Source organism: Trachemys scripta, chromosome 20 (genome assembly GCF_013100865.1).
Source record: "Trachemys scripta elegans isolate TJP31775 chromosome 20, CAS_Tse_1.0, whole genome shotgun sequence".
In the NCBI taxonomy this organism is placed as follows: Eukaryota; Metazoa; Chordata; order Testudines; family Emydidae; genus Trachemys; species Trachemys scripta.
Genome location: NC_048317.1, coordinates 10,264,850 through 10,286,297, shown reverse-complemented (window position 1 = coordinate 10,286,297; position 21,448 = coordinate 10,264,850). Strand labels below are relative to the sequence as shown.

The window sequence follows — 21,448 nt, the reverse complement described above, 5'->3', positions numbered from 1 at the left end:
CCACCATGAACACCCATAGGGATGAGCACTCGAAGAAGATACATACACTACAAGGAATACTTTACTCACTGTTCTATTCACTTACACGTGGAGCTCATTAAAAGCCTTAATTTGAATGCATCTGATATTGTCATGAGAATTTCCATTTTACAGTAGGAATGTGGGTGACCTTGGAGAGGAATTTAAATCCAACTTGCTGCAGAATATATGGGATCTTGTCTGTAGTCTTTATACTCACCTGGAGATGGGGGCTGTATCTTGGGCTGGGACTTCTTTGAATCAGCAGCTGCAAAGATGTCTGGGGGTGGGTCTTCGCCTCGTTCAATCTTGCACTCAAAGGCATAGAGACATTGGATGTACTGCTTCTTCAAAGAACTAGCTGCGCTGCTAGAGGTGCCCACATTAAGATTGGTCGCTAACTCACGCCATTTCTTGTTTTTGTTGACCTACACAACCAAAAAAGGGGGTCAGAAGATAAAATTCAAGCCATTTCCCCTTTCTAGGAGGCCCCCACCCCAGGGTGAGACAGAGCCATATTTCCCATCTAGATACTAACTAAACATGTAGCAATCATAACAGCTACAGAGTTGGGCTCAAACTGTGGATCAAAACCAAAACAGTAAGCCTCCCCTTCGCCCACCTGGGGGGGAAAAAGAGTCTCAGAGATGGATAATACCAAGAAGCAAACTGAAGTAGAGATGAGGCCAGCAGGCAGCCCACATGCATCATTGCTGTTCTATGGACTGGGTGAGGAAAAGCACGAGCTGGATCTCAGTGCTGTCAGAATACTCAGAACAGGAGCAACTACCTTGAGCATTGCGATTAGATCCACTTAATTCAAAGATATTGGATTTTATAAATAAGATATTAACGCTATTTTAAAAGTTCCAGACTCAATTTAAATCAGAACTACTCAATTAGCAAATCGAGCTAAGCTTGAATCCTGTTGCCTATACAACACTTGAGATTTTGAGACAGATGCTGTTATGCATACAAACGTATAGCCATCTCACTTGAGTCAGTCATGATGGCTTTCACAGCTTCTGGAAAACCCACCTGAGTCAGTCCTCCAATCTCCTTTACAGAGATATAGAGCCGGTAAAGGTCTAGGGGTTTCCTGCCCACAGCTGGGAGGTTGGTCATGCCCATTGCCTTCTCTTCAGTGAAGGCTAGGTAGCGATCTACCCAAATCTTCCTCTCCGGCTCACCACCCAGCTCATACAATTTGGTAATCTTCTCATTGGTGGTAGTAGAGGAACTGGATTTCTAGAATAAGGAGAAAGCAGATCTCAAAATGGAGGAGCAAACGAGCCAAGAAATTTAAACATCAAATTCAGGCCAGGTTCATCATCTTATAAAGTAGAAAAAAACTTGAAGGGATAAAATTCTGCAGTTGTATTAGGAGCAGCCATACATCAGCCCAAAGGTGAAATGCACACGTCTCAGTATGAGGTTGGTGTAGACAGAGAGTTGACATAGAGCTTTTGTTGACAACACTGCTGATAATCACAATGACCACACTTCAAAAGATGAAGTTAGTCCACCCATAGGAAGGCTGAAGAAGCTAGGTAAGTTTCCTCCAGACACCAGAATGGTTTCTGTGGTGAGTGGAAGAGGGATGGACAAGGGGATACAATCTTTCTTCTGAACAAGAGACTGACTTACCTGTAATTTTGCTTCTCTGAAGAGACCTTGTAGAATATTCTTATTATTAGTAAGGGGTGGTGTGGTGGTGGTGGTTTTGTTCCTTAGCACAAGAAATGGGGAACTCCCTTAGCTCTTAAGGTTTTCTGATCCCTAAGGACAGCACTAACAGGATAAGGGAAAGCCAGACTCCCTGCTAGCCATCAGACCCTGCCAACAATAACCACCACCCTCCAAACTTTTCAGTCAATCCGTTTTCTAATTACTCTAGTGGAATCTCCCAGGATACATTACTACAAATGTATCAAGGATCAAAAATATGCCCCAAAGAAAAATAATACTAGGTGTAAGGTTTTCAGTTAAACCACCAAATGCTGATAGGAAGTGGATGGGTGGGGAATCCTACAAGAGATTCTCTTCCCTCCCTAATGATTCAATCTGCAGAATTTGCCACAAGTTGCAACAATGCCACTAATGCCAAATATGTTGGAAATTTCTCTCTTCATTTACTGCTTTTTACTCACAAATATAAAAGGAAGATGTCTCTTAAAAAATACTACACCGAACAACCTTCAAGTTTGCAGAAGGAGACCACAATTAAAACTTCCTGATGTAAAAATAATTAGCCAACTGAAAATAAGGGGTATCCTGAATTAAAGACTGTACTGGAGGTAAGTGGAAGGAAGGGAGATTGGCCTCTCCTATCTTGGAAACAGAGTCTGGGGTAGAATCTCCCAGACGGGAGCTCTATTCTGGAGGCGGAATCCAAACAATAACGTGCAAGTCTGCAGAATGAGGACTGTGTAGCTACTCTACAGAGGTCAACAATTAAATATTTGAGGCAGACTGTGGTGACAACCTTGTCTTGGATCAAAGGAGCTTTTACAAAGTCTTCTAGTTTCAGGCCAGCCAGATCATAAGAGCAATCAGGTATCCATGTAGACGTGGCCCCATTGGTCACAATGTTGCCTAGCAAACGGATGTCAAAAGAAACCGAATTGGGTGGATTTTTATTTTAGGGGTGCTAGCCTGCTCCAGGTAGAGCCTGAGACATCCCACCCTGGACCATTTGAGGTGGCATATATGGAAATGTGCCTCTCTGGGATGGGCATGCCGATGTGAAGAAAATGGTGATAGGGCAATACGTTCATTAAGATGGAACTCCAAAACACCACTTAGAAGCAATCTGGGATGAGTCTGCAGCACCACTTTGATCCACCTTATACCAGGTTTTACAGGGACAGTTTCTAGAGCACTTGGTGGTAGAAGTCACTGCCACCAGTAAAATGACCTTTCATGAAAGAAATTTAAGCTCACATGGTTCATAAGGAGTGTTCATCAGCTTTGACAACACCACGGTAAAGTCCCACAACACAAAGGGCTTTTTAATTTTTTTTTTTCCCCCAAGTATCAATCCTTATGGGAGTCCGACAAAGAGCTGCAAAGACAGTGCTTTACCTTTGATTAAGTCGGCATAAGCTAGACACACCTGGGTGGAGTCAGATTGAGACAGGTGACAAAGGGAGCCAAGCATTTTGTGCACAAGGCAAGTAAGAGGACTTGCATCATCCCATTTCCATCATCCCATCAAACCTTTTGCCCATGGAATTGTAGGGTTTTCTGGCATAAGGCTAATCAGAGATGCCAGGAGAACACAAGCCACCTGCAAGAGACACCATGACTATGCATTGCTATCTTGTCAAGTGTTCGGTGACTAACGAGCAGTTAGCTGTCTGTTTGGAGGTGGGTAGTAGCTGTCCTACCTAAACAGGACCAAAGCAGCTATCCCATCTGGAAGCCTCTGCCAAAGAGTAGTGTCTTGTAAATGCATGGACCAAGCTCCATGTAGCTGTCTTAAAGATTTCATAAATTGGGACAGTCTTCAAAGAGGCTGTGAGAGCTCTAATGTGGCTAGGTGGACCTAACCTGGCTAACTCTTAACGTGTCTTTACACACTTGGAGACTCTCTCAGATAAGCTCTTGGAGGATATTGCCTAACCCTCTCTGCAAGGGCAAAAAAACCCACTGTATACAATGGTCCCTGCCATGAGGGCCTGAATCTCCTCTGCCCGTCCAGTTGATGTAATGGCCACTAAAAAAAGGCAGTCTTCCTAGATAAGTGGTGAAGAGAACAAGTTGCTAAGGGCTCAAAGTGGGATTCATCAACTGTGCTAATAACTGAGATCCCCAATCTGGGGACAAACACAAATAAGGCCCTCAAGGAACCTTACTGCTGCAGCATGGAAAAATACAGTATGACCCTGGATAAGAAAGTGAGGCATCAAGAGTCCAAAAATAGGACACCAACCTCCTTTCCTCTTAGGGATGGCAAAATAGTTGGAATAAAAAACCCTGCTCCTGAATTCTGAACTCTTGCATTGCTCCACGTGGCAGAAGGAAGTCCACTTCTTGGTTTAACAGTACCACATGAGAAGGAGCCCTGCAAAAGGATGGGGAAAGGGGGTAGGGCCAGAAAGTGACTGGACAGAATACCCCTTGTTAATTTCTAGGAGCCACTGATCCAAGCTGATCGGAGTCCAGGCTTCCTCAAAAACGGCAGTTGCCAAAGGTAGGGACGGGTCGAAGTACAGAGATCCTTTGGAGGTTCTGCCAGCTCTTGGTCCACCGATTGGTGGACAACAGACTGCAGCAGCAAAGGAAAAGGTAGAGGATCAGCGCTGGAACCTCTGCTTCTTTATCAGCAGCTCTGATGTCCTTTGAAGGCTGGTAATAGGAGGGGCCAGAAGAATGCTGCCTGAAAGAAATCTGTGGTTTCACTGCTTCCTTCTTGTGGGTGGAACACAGAGGCCCAGGGAGGGTAGCGTCACCCTGGAGTCCTTTAAGGAATGGAATCTGTCTTTGAACTAAAACACTTGTTGCCCTTAAAGGGAGGATCCTCAGTTGCTGTTTGGACCGCCCCAGGCTAGAGCCAGGATAATCATCTCACACCCATCAATGTAGTCACAGAACGTGGTGCTGCACAGGACACATCCAGTGCAGCCTGTAGGGATGTGCGGGCTATCAGCTGTCCTTCAGACATACTCTTTAGCTCCTCTCGGTGTTCCTGGAAGTAGCACGTTCAAAAACAGACAGCCGGTTCCAACTGAAATAACGGTATTAGACAGAAGCATTTGGAGCATGTGGGGGCTGGTAGATGAAAATTTTGCATCTGAACAGACTCAGACTGGACCTTTCTCCCTGGGTGTGGATTTGGGAGGTCCCTATTGCTTCAATATCTCTTAGACCGCAGCTACTACAAGCAAACCTGGTACTGGATGGGAACAAAGGTATTCAAAAATCACTTGGAAGTGACTAAGTGTGGATGTAGCCAGAACGGATGCTGGTGTGGGCCACAGGTTTTTCGCATGTTCCAACAGTCGCTCCTTTATAGGCATGGAGAGCCTACCAGGCATGGATGGATGCAAGATGTCCAGCAGTCTGGGAACCTGCACCATTTCCAGAGGTACATCTAAAGTCTCTGCCATGCGCTTGAGGCGGCCCTAGAATGCCTTGAAGTCATCAGCTAAAGAGGACGCTAAGAAGAGAATTAGGAGACTGCAGCGGGCACAAGTTGTTCTGCCCTTTGTAAATGTAATTTCTCAACACTTTCCTCCTCCTCCTCCTCCTGCGTTTCCAAGATCGGAGGCTAGCTGACATGGCTATGTTGGTTTAGATCGTCTCTTTGGGGAGGGGGAATCTACACTGCAAAACTCTAACCCTATTTGCAAGAAAACAGACTCTCTCTCATTTCTTAAGTAACTGCTCTACAGAACCAAGGAGAGAAAGCGGCAGCCGTACAACAGATAATTTTGAGGGAAAGGGTAAAATAAAGTAATCTTCTTGGGGCAGAGACCATGTCATCTATGTGTTTGTACAATGCCCATGCAATGGGACCCTGATTCCGACTATTGTCTTTAAGCACTACTATAATATTAATATACAATAATAAAGGGAGAGTATGTTGCACACACAATCAGAGCCTTTCCCAAAGCATTCTACACCAAAATCTCAGATGTAATTGTTTAAATTATGATCCAACGTACTGCACACAAAAAGGACATTCACCTCACTAGCCGTATTTGACCCAGTGGTGCAGAAGCAGCACGTAACAGATTACAAGGATAAGTTTACTGATGGAGGGTGGGGGAGAAAGGTGTACTAGCAAGCTTTCAGGGATCATTTAAATTTAAATACAGTCTGAAAATACTCAGGCAGTAAACAGAGTTACATTATTAAATGGAGGTTTTGAACACACGATCAATTAAAACCAGTGCATGAAGGTCATATTCTCACATTTCCTATCACCTGGGAAGGTAACAGGAAATACACATGCTTTACCTTTGATTTGGATTCTGTTTTTGGCGTCCCATCTGCCTTATTGTTCATTTTAGTTGCAGGCGTCAATTTTACATCCCCAAGGCCCATCATCTCAGGACTTGCTGCCATCCCTAGAAGATTAAACAGAATCTTCCAACACTGCATTTCAATTCAGTATCATGAAATCCAATGCCCTCCTTGGGGTTAGTACTGGCTTACCTGCCGAGTTGTTGGCCATATTCCCACTCATAGGATATGGAGGACCCTGGGGGTTTATCATGCCAGCCATACTGTTAATTCCTTGTCCATAAGGAGCTCCAGTTCCCATCATCCCCCCTTGGTTCATGTTGGGATAGCCAGGAGGCCTGAAAACAGGGCAGGGAGAGAGCAGAAGTACATTTTCAATATCAAGCATTAAGATTTGTATTCTGCTAGAGTGGGCTTTGCTAACAGAGGCTTTCCTGTGGTTGAAACATGAAATGGAAGTGACTGGTTCCATGAGAACACTTTTCCACCAAAACTGACCTAGGATGAAGTCTACAAGAGCACCTAAGGGACTTTGAAGCCAGAGTGCTTGTCTACACTACGCCACAACATGGACACTACAGGGGTGTGAACTGCAGAGTACACTGAAGTGCTGCACTAACTGCTCCGTGTGGACACTGCTGGGACAAAACTAGTAGTCCTCTTTCAAATGGGACTATGTTAACGCAAAGTAAATTCCTTTTAGTTGGCACCAGGAGCGTCCACACGGGGCAATTTGGGTACATCTACACAGTAGTAAAAGACACATGGCATGGCTGCAGCTGGGCTGGGCGGGTGGAGCTAAAAATCACTGTCTATATGTTTGGGCTCAGGCTGGAGCCCGAGCTCTAGGATCCTCCCCCCTCGCAGAGTCCCAGAGCTCAGGCGCCAATTCAAGCCCAAACAATTTTTCAGCCCCAGAACCTGAGTCCTGTGAACCCAAGTCAGCTGACCTGGGTCAGCCATGGGTATAATTATCCCTGTGCACTCAGAGCATAACACATCCCCAGAGCCCAGTCTTAGGTCTCACTGAAAGAGAATGGGACTTAAGCTCCAAAAGACCTCAACCAATTTTGAAAATGGAACTTCAACGCTTTTGAAAGTTTTACCCCTAATCTTGCTCTGTTGCACTCTGTCGCAGGTGTTAAGGTACCTGCCAAAGGAGATGGAACTCTCAGATCTGGAATGTCACTCACTGTAAGTGCTGCTGCTCCTGATGTCTAAGCGGAAAGTACACTGCTCCAGTCTACTGTAACCACTGCTCTCTCTCCTTTTAAAAGCACCACACCTAAATACCAACTCAAACTCACATTCCAATAGAAGAGGCATCTCTATCTTTACATCTGTGGTTGGGGACTATTAATCCAACAGCCGTACAATCAGGTGATAGGCCTTGTCATAAACAGAAATGGGAGACTGGAATGTGTGTTCAGATCTCATTGATACGCAAGAAAAACCAGCAAACTTCTACTCTGCAGAGGCAACTCAACTTGTGTGTGAATTCATTGCTCTCATGACTACGCTGGTTGACCTCTGTATGCAACCGCCACCTGATTTTACAGCCATCCTACTCTTTCCTGCAGACTCCAATAATGAATTCCAGATATCTCCCCTCAGGTCTGCTGCTCATCAAGACCCCAACAGGAAAAGGTGAACTGCACTGGACACAACTTAAGTCTAAACTCCTCGACTCAAAAAAAACCCAGACAAATACAGTTGGAATCATGGCCTGCTAGATTTACTGGCTCTTCCAGGTGCACTGCATCTTGTTCTCACCTATGCAACAGCTCCAGAAACCAAAACTGCACGGATCTCAAAGAAAAACAGACTTCCTTTGTACACATAAGGAAGCCACGTAACATGGCTAATTGCATAGCGATTCAAATACACTTCTCCTCTCCTAACTTCTCCAGATTGATTGAAGACCTGCTCTTCTGCAGGCATTTTAAGGAAACCTTTATTCAGGGTTTCCCCAACTTTGATTTGTTTCAAAACACCTCCTAGTCTGAAGTCCTAGGACATACTATATGAAAGGATTGAAAGCAAGAAAAGAGACATAGGGCAGCCTCATTACTTACCTGTTCTGGATGGAGTTGGCGGCAGCATGCATGGCAGCAGCAGCTGCTTCTTGTGCTTTCCGGTTCATGCCACCTGGTGGTGGGCACATCCCTGTCCCCACCTGGGGAGGCATATTTGCCATGTTGGGTCCATAGGGCCTGTTCCCTATGGCTGCATGGCTCATCCTTCCTGGGGGAAGCCCAGTATAGGGTTGCACACCAGTCTGACCATGCATCTGGCTCCCTGCTCCCATTGGGTTTATACTTCCCCCCATTACTGGGCTGGGGTAGTTGGCATTAGGCATAGCATTATAGTTTGGCTGTCTGGGATAACCTCCTGCAGAGAGAAGACGGGGGAGAAAGAGCACATTCAACTACTTAATTTGTGACTCATTAGAAGTCTTCAAATCTGCAGCTGTTTTAAAATCACTAATAGAAGAGCACAGGGACATGGGTGAATTTTAGCACCTCAACTCAGGTAATTTACCTGGTTATAATACACATAAAATAAGCCTAAAAACACAATCAAGCAACAACATCAATTCAAAGGCGGTATGAACCTCCCCTGAGCACATCACAGAACACAATGAGCCAAACGGCCCAGGACAAGATGGCAAGGTCACAGTTAAAAGTGCCATAAGACATACAACTCCTGTCAAGTTCCCACCTCTGAAGTTAACTGAATTAGCAGCAGTTTGGAGGCACAATCATCTAAAGTTTTTTCAAACCAGGAGGGGAATTCTGTAGCAGAAGTACTTTAATCCTTAAAGCCATCTGTCTTACCCTTGTTCCCAAGCAACACACACAAAGCATGCTCCCTTTCACGGCAGGAAAGGGTTTCAGATGCTGCTGCATGATGCGCACATTTTAAACCAGGCTAAATAAATGCAAATTGTCAAAGGCAAAAAAGACTACAGGGGATATGGGCCATTTTTCCTGCCCACATGTTTACTTCATAGAGCTCTATCAGTTTCCCATTCTATCCAATTGGTTCATGTCCTTACCTTGAGGACCATACTGACCCCCCTGGGGACCATAGCTTCCCAGTGAATTCTGCTGATACGCTCCCATCCCAGCATGCATCTGTCCTCCAGAAGACTGACGTGGAGATAAGGCGGAGCCAGGCTGAGGGGAGCTGTACTGGGGCATCTGAGGATTTCGCTGCATGTAACCTGATCAATGAGACATTCAAATGAGATAGTTATTCATTCAAATTGTTGGAACTACTGCATCCACAAACATCCCTGGGCTCCAGGAACACACACAAACATTCTAATGACACAAGACAGATTTTTTTTTTTTAAGCAATTGCCATTTAAAAAAAAAAAAAAGTCAACCGTATGTGCCAAAAGATTCCACACCTACTGCCTACTCTAACTCGGGAAAAACTGTAGCAGGTCATGGCACTTGTAGTGAGCTAGCCAATGTTGCTTTTTTAGTGGGGACCATTGTACTACATATGCCTGCAGCCATAAAGAGAGAAGTTCCTACTCATGTATCCATCTTCCAGTGAACCTGTTCCTTTTTAAGGAGCACAAAGCCACAACTGTTGTAAACATCCCACATTTTGAAGTTTAAGGTTATGGTTCTTGAAAATGCAGCATTCACAGAAATTTGTTTTAAAAGCTGCAGGGAACATCTTAATCGAAGTAAAATCTCTAGGGCAAGCAACGGGCAACCTTATTGCAATGTGCTCTGAACCCTTATTGAGTTGAAAGAGCTGCTCCACTTTACAAAGGGTATTTTAGCCCACAATCTCTGCCTCACGTGGAAGAGGCAGGTTTCAAAGCTTGCACAGTCCAGGCAATCGTTATTATTATTTATATATCCTGCTTTACATTTAGAAGCCTACTGTTAAAACTTAGAACCCTTAACACCACACACACGCTCATACCCCTACCTCGATCTTGGACTATGCTTGACTGATTCATGGAAGGATGCATGATACTGTCCGAATGGCCACTAGGTGGTCGGGGTGGCATCTGATTGCCTGCACCATGGATAGAAAAGCATTAGCCACAAGAAGCACATACACAAGAAAATGCAGAATACCTAGAAATGGCTGATAGAGACTTAGGCTCATAGTATTAAACAATAGGGCAGCAACAAAATCCAAGGGGAGGTGGCGGAAGGGGTTAAGTCAACCAAAGGAAGTGTGGGAGGAGGAGAAAACACAGTTAAATGAGTCTTTTCCATATAAAACAATTAACATTATGTTACTAGTTTGCAAGCCAACAGACCGCAGCTACTCCGCTAGATACCTTATTTCATACGTTTAAAAATCTCTTCCTCCAAGTTGTAGCCTTATTTTTAAGCATCAGAGGGGTAGCCGTGTTAGTCTGAATCTGTAAAAAGCAACAGAGGGTCCTGTGGCACCTTTAAGACTAACAGAAGTATTGTCCTTGCATCTGAAGAAGTGAGGTTCTTACCCACGAAAGCTTATGCTCCCAATACTTCTGTTAGTCTTAAAGGTGCCACAGGACCCTCTGTTCCTTATTTTTAAGGCAATTAAATGATCACGAGACCCACAGTGCCAGAAAGCGGGGCTGCTCTGGGTAAACCTCTCTTTAAAACTGCCCATTTTAATTCACTGAATCCAGGCTCTTCAGCTGCACAGAGCAGACAACAGCAGATCCATAGATACACTGAATACTTTTACCTGGTACTGCAGCAGGTGAGAGTGGACCAGAACGCGACTGAGCAACACTAGCAGGAGAGCCAACAGGGGAAGGGGAGGGTCCTCTGATTCCTGGGAGGTGAGGCGAGGTATGCGGAGAGAAAGGAGACTGAGCTGGGTTACTCTGTTCTCCTTGACTGCTTGAAATCCCTGACGTGCTTACTCCAGGACTCAGGGCTCCTTCTGTACCCATGGGTAGATCATCTATTGAACCAGACAGATCCTGTAGTGCACAGAAAAGTGGATCAGACAAAAAAAATTAAGAGGCAGAGAAACTGTTCTCCTGCACACCACCAGCAAAGAGAAGTGTCTGTTACAGAATTCACTGCATTCTGCTCCTAGGCAAACTACAAACAAATAGAAAATCAATCAAACCAGCTCATGTTATTGTCAATTATGAAGGCTGTAGCTCAAACCTAGTTAACTGACAAATGCATCTTACTCTGTCCTCCCTCCCTCAAATCCAGAAGTTCCCCAGCTGTGGTCTGTGGAGTGCTGACTGGTGGTCCTGAAAGCTAGTTGGTCACATGGGTGCCAATTCTCAAACGTGTTTCAGCTGCTAAGTTGCATTAAAAGAGGATAAAAATAAAAATAAGTTCCTATATAAGCAAGTGACGTAGTTGCCAAAGGCTTGTATATGATTGCAAATGGGAGAAGAGGTTGTCTATGTGATGACTAGGTGAAGGGAAGTTGTCCATGACAGAAGAGTGGCTCACCCTTTCAAAGAGTTTGAGAACTCCTGCCTAACCTCAGTCCACTCTGAGGCCTCAGATGGGCTGGGGAACTTCTTACTTGAGAAAAAAAGAAAAAAAAAAAAAAAAAACTAAAATACAGATTTAAAAGAAAACCATGAAACATTTCCCAATTCCCTTTCTTCACAGAAACTGGAAATTAGCCATTTCTTTACGTTTCAGGCATTATTGAAGGCAAGAACAGAGAAGGCTCTCCCCTACTGCACACATCCACCTTGAACCAGGAGACAGCAGTCTTGTCTGAACTCGCTTCAATGCCCTAAATTGGCACAAGAGTTGCTGGAAAATTGCGGCCCATGAACAATCGGTAAATTGTCTGGATACTGCATGTGCGGGTGGGTAGGGTAGGGGAACCTTGCATTTTCTACATATGGGTATTATTCAAGTACCTTGGTACTTACAAAAACCCACGTGCGAAGACAGTCCCTGACATTAAGGGATTAAGCTCTATGATTTAGGGGAAAAAAAAAAAAAAAAAAAAAGAAACCCACACACACACACACACACACACACACACACACACACCCTATCATATTGGGAAGACCGGAGGAGATTTTTTCACTTGACCAGAGCTCAAAGATAATATATGGTGATGTGCTCCCCATCTCTCTCTCACACATACTTATTCCCCACCCACCTGTCCACCATTAGTAACTCCCTCTTTGCAGAAACCCAAGGAAGAGTGTAATAAGGATTCTGACCCTACCAGAAATCTTATTTTCCTTATTTCTAAAATACAAACCTTAGGTTTAAAATTAAAGGTTTCAGATTTTTTATTCTTTATGTAGGAACTGTTGCTTCCTGAATTTGTTAATATAAAAAGTGCAGCACCGTAACAGTTTAATGAACGAAAATGGTGCAGGTTTTTCCTCAGTCTGGTTCTTATTTCTCATCCAGCATGAGAATAATTTTAAGTAGCTGCTTTTTTTTCCTTTTTCTTTTTTTAATGATAGTTAAAATATTTTTTGTAGGAAATGCAGAAGTAGAGTCTTAGGATGTACTTGGATGAAGAGAGAGGCTTGGAAAACCAGTTTTAGGAGGACATTTCATACAGAAGAGGAAGCATGAAGAAAGGCACAGAAGTGGGAAAAGGAAATGAACAGCGCTTTGCAGCTGGCATCACTGAAAGAGCAGAAGATGATGCTGATGATTTAGGAATGGGCCACAATTTAGCCTACATTTCACATTTACTTTGAAACAAGGACAGACATCAAGTTAGCTTTGCTCTGTACCTACCTCTGGCCTAAACTAATGCACATTATACTTTGCATCTTTTAGGAGGAGCCATGTGACCATAATATCCTAATCTGATTTACAAAGATTGTGCTAAACACATGTTTGCATCTTTTCATAGACATCTTTACTTTGAGGACAGCTAGCTTTATAGTATTTGTGTAATAGCAGCATGGACAATCTGGCTTTCCGTGACTAGGGACAACAGAATACCAAGGTAATTGGACTTGTGGTTAAAGCACTGGACTGGCACTTATAAGGTCTGGATTCAACCCCTTGCTCTACTACAGACATCCTGAGAGATCTTGGGGTAGGTCACTGTCTCTTTCTCAGTTCCCCTCATTTGCGAAGTGTGGATACAATTACATCCACACTTCACTGGGATGTTGTAAAGATACATTCTACAGTAATGGACGGCGGGGACAAAGGGGAGCTCACAGGAGCTAGGAGGAACGGGCACGGCAGCCCTAGACAGAAGGAGACAAGAAGTTGGAAAGAAATTTGGGAAACTAAAAAACGGCAACTCTGATACCTGTCCGAAATTGTCAGCGATAGACGTGGAGGGGTCAATCAGGTAACCAAGTGGGAGACATGTTCACTGGGGCCTAGCTTATCACTAAACAGACCCCTGTGGATGTTTTTCCACAACAGACATGATCCGATTCAAACAGCAATTATTTCAGGGGAAGTTCTATGGCCTGTGTTATGTTTGAAGGAGGTCAGATTCGAATACAGCGGTCCCTTCAGGCCTTGCAGTCCATGAATCTCTGGCCAGATCAGCACTTTGTCAGAAAGCGCTGCCTGAAAAAGCATTAAAATCGGCTTGGGCAAATCTGTGTGAACACCACAAGTTACCTGACCAGTATGAATAGGGCCAAACCACGTTTTAAAATAAGAATTCAGAAAAAAAAGTCAGGACACAATTGCTAAACATGGCTTAGACAGTTTGGTCCCATCCTCACTGGCTGGGCTATACCATTGTCGACAGTTCAGATAACCCTTACCAACCCCAATGCCGGCAGGGCCTCAGACCCGAAGTACTGCAAAGTTATCAGCAGCAAACAAGAGGCCTTGTCACTCTAAAGCACCTGTTTGTCAGCATGTCCCCTTCCTCAGGCTGAATACACAGCACTTCGCTGAATGTTCAGGGAAGGGGAAACCTGAAGGCACAAGTCAAGAGTGAAGAGATTCCTGTCTATGCTAGAAGATGGTTAGGGAAGGTCACGGTTGGAGATTGGATAGGCAGAGAAATCATTCTGTGTTTAAAATGGGTGCGTATAAGTGGTAGGGGTATCGGAACAGAGTCCCATTCTGCCCGCTCTTGCGCCACTGCAATTTCCACTGGTTTTAATGGCACATTTAAGATGGAAATGTCAATCCAATCCTTTGTTAGCATGACCTAAGGCCCACTATTCTCAACCTTTTACCATCACTTCCTTTGTATTAAGATGATGTCTTGCAAGGCAGCCTCAGTAGTATATCTGCTTTTCTTTTTATTTCAATCAAAGATCGGATCGTTCAGAAAAATCCTAAAAACAAAGTTTACAAGATCCAATGACTTTCCCGTCTCTCTACTGATCAGTCTCAGTATGGTTGATGGCACAAAGCTCCCAGTCTAAACAAAATACAACTCCAGAGAAGGCCTGAAGACAGTACCTTGCACACAGCCATTATTATTGGTTCTTAGTCACTCACGTTCAAGAGTATTAACCTCAAATCCAAGAAAAATCTTCTCTCATCTGACTTTGGTGCTTCAGGACAAATTTCTCGTTAGGTAGGAATTACATTTCTTCTTCAATCTAGGAGTTCGGTCAAGTTGCTCACATTATCCTAACCGATTTGTGTTTGGGGTGACATTACAGACATGTATCACAACCCCATGTCATTAAGTGGGACTGTTACAACTGCAGTTTCAGTATTAACCCCAAATTCAGTATGCCAAAGAGCCAGTTAGGTCTTAATCTGTTAATACTCTGGATTTATCTAGCACCTTTCATCTAAGAACTGCAAAGCATTTTATAAATATTGCTTCACAACACCCCCCATAACAAAAAGGAGTTAATTTCAGTTTTATAGAACAGGTATAAAGGTGATATGCAAAAGGAAAAAAAGATTGCAACAAAAAAATAAAGCCACATACACACACAAGATATAATAGCCTGAAAGGCTTTCTTTAACCAAAAGAGGTCTGCCTTTTTGTAATCTTAGAAAAATCAACAATATCTAATCTTGCCTTTTCTGGCTTTAATGGATGTTTCCTAAACTGGAGAAACAACGATGTTGAATCTGTAACAAAAATCTTTTCTCCCAAATGCTTGTGAGGTGTTTTGATTAAACAGGTAAATTTAAGAAACAAATTAAATGTCTAAAAATCCCTTTTCTACTGCATGGCTTGGGGTTTCACTTCCTTAGTGTTGTAATGTTACAATCTTACTAGTTTCTCCACAGTTGTCATAGTCTTCCAGGAAAGACATTAAGATAAGATCTGAATTCCTAATGTGAAACATACGTGGAAGTTCGATAAAGAATCAAAATTAAAATACAACCACAAATACAAAGGGGCAAGCTCTCTTTTTGACCGCCTCCCCCTGCCATTTAAGTGACTTAAATAACATTATACTGAAAAACTGTGGAACAGCCAGGAAAAGAATGCGGCCTTATTTATAGATACTTTGAGGGAAAAACCCAATACATCACATAACATATTATCTGATTTTGGTCCTTTATTTCCAGACCAAAAAATGGAAGACATTGTTAACGAGACTGCAGAGGTGCATCAATTAGTTCTGCTAAAAGACTTATCTGAATGTAGTTATAACAAGCTGCATGCTTGAAAGCAAGGAAATCCAGAGTTAAGTACGTGAACATCCTTAACTCTGATCTAACACACCACTACAACGGGGGTGAGTCCACATGATGAAGGCTTGCATTTCTCTTAAGTACTTTAAAATACTTTTAGGCTGAAATTGCCCAAGTTGTTGGGCGGGATCTGGATGCTTGATTCCCATAACAATTAAAGGGGAATTGAGAGTCCAGATCGCCACAGGCAACGGAAAAACCCCACTCAAACTTTGTCAGCGTTGTTTTAAAGAATGAAGTACAGTACTCTGCAGATGTTATCTGTACAGTAGAGGCCAGGGCATACTAGATATCTACTCAGACTTCCACTGGAAAAGTACATCTCTAAATGAGAGAGAGAGAGAGAGAGAATGAATACAGGGAATGATTGTAAATGATGGGTGTTTGGGGACTGTACACTGAGGCAGAAATGTGAACACTCTTGACAACAACAGGAGTGTGGCAGGGACACACCTCTGATCTTTGGCAGGTAAAAGGCAAGGTGCTATATCTGGCTTCTTCCAGAAAGAGTTTGAGGAGATCGGTGGTTGCTATGTGACAAGACTGATGTTTGTACATTATCAGTGGGCAGAGTAAAGGCTACAACAGTTGGGCATGTGGCTTATACTGGAAATATATAGATAAGCACACTGTGTGAGGGAGTGAAGCATTGAGATACTGAGAGGAGGAAACATTAAAGCTGTTTGAACCTCAACTTTAGTTAATTTAAAAGGTTAAATATTTAAAGTCTATGTCCTAGACTTGTCTACATACAAAGGCTTGGCTAACCTGCTGCATGTCATTTTTAAAAATGGATTTAGTTAAATGATGTAGACTTCCTATGTGGATACATTTAAACTGGTTTACCTACATTTAGCTTATTGTGGGAATTTACTGACTTAAACGTGCTTCCCTATGTTACATCCAATTTAAGGCCCCTTTACACTGTAAAGGTGGCATAAAAGGGCCTAACATAGAAAAATCAGGTCCTGGACCTTCATCTTACACAAGTCAGCAGAAGCAGCCGTGTCCTTACATAAGAACGGCCCTACTGGGTCAGACCAAAGGTCCATCTAGCCCAGTATCCTGTCTTCAGACAGTGGCCAATGCCAGGTGCCCCAGAGGGAATGAACAGAACAGGTAAACATCAAGTGATCCATCCCCTGTTGCCCATTCCCAGCTTCTGGCAAACAGAGGCTAGGGACACCATCCCTGCCCAGCCTGGCTAATAGCCATTGATGGACCGTATCTAGTTCTTTTTTGAACCCTGTTATAGTCTTGGCCTTCACAACATCCTCTGGCAAGGAGTTCCACAGTGTCTTGTGCGAAGAACACACTTCCTTTTGTTTGTTTTAAACCTGCTGTCTATTAATTTCATTTGGAGACCCCTAGTTCTTGTGTTATGAGAAGGAGTGAACACTTCCTTATTTACTTTCTCCACACCAGTCATGATTTTATAGACCTCTATCATGTGCATAATTTAAAGCAATTAAGGAACACTGACTTGTAAGCCCACTGTACTTTTCTGACAGACTATTTAATTGGTGTGTAAAGCTTATATGTTAAAACGCCACATTATATGAAACAGGACAATAGCATTCTAATGAAAATACCCTGCCAGCTGCATCTAACCTCCCTTAGTCTGAATGATTTAGCCATTGAAGTTTATAAACTCCAACAATGCAGCCATCTCTCAATGGAGAGAAACTCCATCAGATATACTGTCTTTTTTTAAGGTTAGGATTTCAAAGCTATCATGTGGTATTTATAAAATTTCACCGGAATTTGACTTCTGCAGGGAGAAGGAATGAAATGGTAAAACTGACACCATAAGTTTTAACTATGGCAAAGACTCCTCCAGTTTCCATCTGAACAGATTAGTTTCTCAGACAGGCTATCATTCAAATAACTAGAGGATCTTTTCATGAGGCCCAAAACACCCAGAAAACTGTACTATGTAATTTACTGACGTGCACCACAAAGAAAAAAGCAATAAAGCTTCCCCTCCACAGTCCGCTTCTGGGACAGGTTTTAGCACAAAGACCCTGATCCAAAACTCACTGCACGTAACAGAGAACCATTGACTTCACTGGGCTTCGGATCAGGGACAAAACTTTACTTGCCCTCTGCAAGGCTTTCACAGACAGACTTCAAACTCCGTAACAGTACCGCTAAGAGGGCTCTCCCTCTTCTCTCCTCTGAGCACAGCCAGTCACACTGAGACAGGAGGTGAGGATCAACAGCAGTAGCTCTGCCAACTTGAAGGAAACGTCAGGGTCTGGAGAATTTCCTCACGTGTTTCCAATGTGTTTTTTATGCATTTTATTGCTCATCTGCCATGCAGATCAAAAACGCTGGAGGGATTCCAACTATTTCACACAGAATCTCACACTCCAGGCTGGCTGCAGCCCCAAAGCCTTCGTTTCTTCACTTGAAATACTGCCCAGTGTTATTTTGGGATGTGACCTGATAGCGGAAGCCCACAGGGACTCTGAAATGATAACTGTTCCAGCTGCAATTGGTTGCCCAATCCTAGCTCATGCCAGCGTGGGTTTGTCAGCACTGCTGACAAACAGGGATTCAGCAGTTAAAACCTTTTCACACCACAACAAAACCATGCCTGAAATCACACAACTCAACACAGAGGAGCAGGGGGACTGGTCTTTCTCAGGGTGGGAGCTGCAAGTCCTAGCATGACCAATAAGAGGGAGCTGCTTAGTTTGTGCCCAAATAAAGGTTTTTGTTTTATATGAAAAGGGAATCACCATCTCTCACTATCAGACACTAGCTCATTTGTTAAGCAAACATCAGGATGGATCAACAAGAAATACTTCAGACTAGGATAGTAATTCTCCAGAGTCTGGGCTACAGTCTGTCAGAGCAGTATAAAAGGTCCAAAGTAAAGGGACAGACCAAAGTCAACAAATCGCACCACGTGGGAATTACATCTGTCGGATACCGCCTCACGCAGTCCCCAGGGTAAGGATATAGAAAAAGTTGATTGAAAAAGGGAAGGGGCGTAGCCAGGAGGCACCATGCTCTAGCTACTATGGACTCTTGCATCACAAGCTTTAGTTAGAGCACCAGTCGCTGCTCAGCCTTATAACAGAGAGGGAGATGGACAGACCCAAGCCTGTCCCCGATTCCCAAAGGTGCAAAAGTTGACAAAGTCACTCTGACCCGTCCATTCATGGAGGAGCCTCTACAGCTTTCCCCCAGTTTATTCTAGATATGCTTTAGACTTGAAGATTGTGTTACAAAACCCAACCAATAGTGAAAGTTGTAAAGCTTTTTACGCAATTATAAATAAAGCTTGATTTTTGACTCTCCATCTAATTTTTTAGAGGGGAAAATTTCGTTTGGCTTTTCCCCTTGTTTGTTCTCTAGCCAGAAGAGAGTATTTTGGGGCAAGTTTTACATTAATGAAAAAGTATTTAAGATACAGGACTTAAATACAAAACAAAACCATACACAAAAACCACCCCAAATACACACGCTTCCAAAAGTCTTCTTTTGTATGGTCAGCTCAAAAACAAAGCCTGTTGTAGAAATTCCACTTGGTCCTCAACTTTTTTTTGGTTCTATTATATAAGCTATACAATGTTGTGCACAGAGCGTTTAAGGTCTGCAGGCAATGCCTACAGAGTCATAAGGTTTATAGTCCCAGACTTGGAGAATAAGGGTTCCACACAGCAGTACACGGTACTTACAGACTGTTTGATGTCCTCTACGTTGAGCACTACAGACACTTCACCTTCTAAGGTCTGTGCGGTGCCCATAATCCTTGTTGGCACCATTAAGTCAATAACTAGGGTTCAAGAAAATTACAAACTGGAGAAACATGGTAGAGCTTACTGCTTCCACACAGACACCAGTAAACTCCACAGGCAAACCAAAAGGGGCTTCTAAAGTCTGAGAAAGGACTAATGAGGGAATTATTAGAACACGTTCTTATTCTCTGGCTTTTCTGAAACTGGACAAGCATCCTTACCGATTCTCGTCAATTGAAATACCTGCTTTATGTTTTCTTCATTTTTCTGCAACTTCCTTTCCAAGCACTCAAGAAGTACAATCATCTTCAATACCATAGTCTCCTGTTCTCATATCCCCACAACTACTTAACCTATTTCACGTTCAAATATGCTTCACAGACCCAACCTCCTCTGGTCCACTATACCACAGAAAGCTACAGAGCTGCCCAGCAAACTATGATCTTCTCACTACTTACGGGCTTTAGACCCGTTCCTTCCTCTCTAGTGCAGAGACTGCTGTATCTTCCATTTTACACTTCACATGCCACCCCATTTAACACCCCACTAAGGTCTGGAGGCCTCACTGTACCCCATTAACACTACATTCAAGGGTGAACCCCATATATGGGATACCCTGCAAAGCAGACCTGATGTCCCCATGTACCTAAGTGCTGGGTATCTCATCACGCAACACCACACCGTAACTTACTATTGTAATTCATTTACAAAAACAGTCCACTTTTGGGGGTGGGTCTAACTACTTGGAAGATAGGTTGGAGTTGAGGGGCAGAATTAAGGATGGGGTACAAGTTTTAATTTTGATTTCCTTACCTGGATACTTTATATACAAGTTAGAGTTCTATTAAACTTTTTTTACAAGTTATGTATCAATTAAATCCAAGTGTTTATTGGCAAATTATAGTGGAGAGAATTGTCTCATCTTTTGGATTTTTCATTCACAGCAAATGCACTGGCTGAATTACTGTATCTGTAGCCAGACAAAATCCAGTCAGAGAGAGGAACGTTCCCTGTTCATCTTAGGGCTTGTCTATACTTACCGCGCTGGTTCGGCGGCAGGCAATCGAACTTCTGGGTTCGATTTATCGCGTCTAGTCTGGACGCGATAAATCGAACTCAGAAGTGCTCCCCGTCGACTCCGGTAATCCTGCTCGCCGCGAGGAGTACGCGGAGTCGACGGGGGAGCCTGCCTGCCGGGTCTGGACGGGGGTAAGTTCGAACTAAGGTATGTCGACTTCAGCTACGTTATTCACGTAGCTGAAGTTGCGTACCTTAGTTCGATTTGGGGGTTTAGTGTAGACCAAGCCTTAGCGTTGTGTGAACTTCTCTTTCTACAGTAGCTGCAATCACTTAAATGCTCTCATTTAAGCACTGCAGGCCAGATACTCAGCTCCCACCGAGGTACATTTGCTCTGCCAGAATAGCATAAAAGGACCGTAAACCACCCTAAATAGATAGCTAAAGATTCTTGTCTCCCCCCCAGAGCAAACAACAGTGACCAGAACTGCGGTTTATTAGACTAGGTAAAAGGAACTGGTAGGTCTCAGTCCACTTTCTAGGGGACACATGTCCACCAATAAAACGTTGCTCTTTGCAGGCTGAGAAGACTAGACAAGAGAACTTGGAGAGGCCATGAGCCTTAACTACTCTTTGGGAGTGAAAGACAGTAGTGTCAGGTCAGGGTTCAGGCAAACTGTCATGGGCGTGCATAGACCTGTACTGCCTCTGCCCAGACTCTGTGTATTAAAGCTCTAACTGTACTATTAACACAACTGTCTCAAGCACTCAGTTCACTGCAAACAGACTCGTGACATTTTTGTTCTAAAAAAGCAGGCCAGTCCTAGGACATGGGCTGCACAGGAAAGCACTACGCAGACCTGAAAGTGTTGTGAGAGGGAGTGGAAAAAAAAAAAAAAAGAAAAAGAAATGATTCAAATACCAAAAAACCACAACACACGGATTTCCAGCAACCCCAATTCTAACCGAAAAGCATACAAACTTGCCACAGAGTGGACCAGGCCACTGAACTACCTCCAGTCTCCCACAACAGGCTATTGTGTGGAGAATAATGGGCCATTCTTCATGGCACCAGAAGCACCTTCTAGATGCTCATCATTCCTGGGGCACACACGGTGG

The 21,448-nt window shown here is 43.5% G+C and overlaps 1 protein-coding gene across 1 annotated transcript in view; it reads right to left on the bottom strand.

The window, feature by feature from the left end:
* Positions 1-21,448, bottom strand: part of ARID1A (AT-rich interaction domain 1A) — a 78,513-nt gene that overhangs the window by 15,235 nt on the left and 41,830 nt on the right. Inside the window, exons 5-12 of the mRNA XM_034753748.1 lie at positions 10,702-10,942; positions 9,943-10,032; positions 9,047-9,214; positions 8,064-8,379; positions 6,181-6,326; positions 5,983-6,092; positions 1,057-1,266; positions 239-446 (exon numbers count right to left, since the gene is read on the bottom strand). Of these exons, the coding sequence (XP_034609639.1) occupies positions 239-446; positions 1,057-1,266; positions 5,983-6,092; positions 6,181-6,326; positions 8,064-8,379; positions 9,047-9,214; positions 9,943-10,032; positions 10,702-10,942 (1,489 nt within the window). The remainder of the gene's footprint in view (positions 1-238; positions 447-1,056; positions 1,267-5,982; positions 6,093-6,180; positions 6,327-8,063; positions 8,380-9,046; positions 9,215-9,942; positions 10,033-10,701; positions 10,943-21,448) is intronic.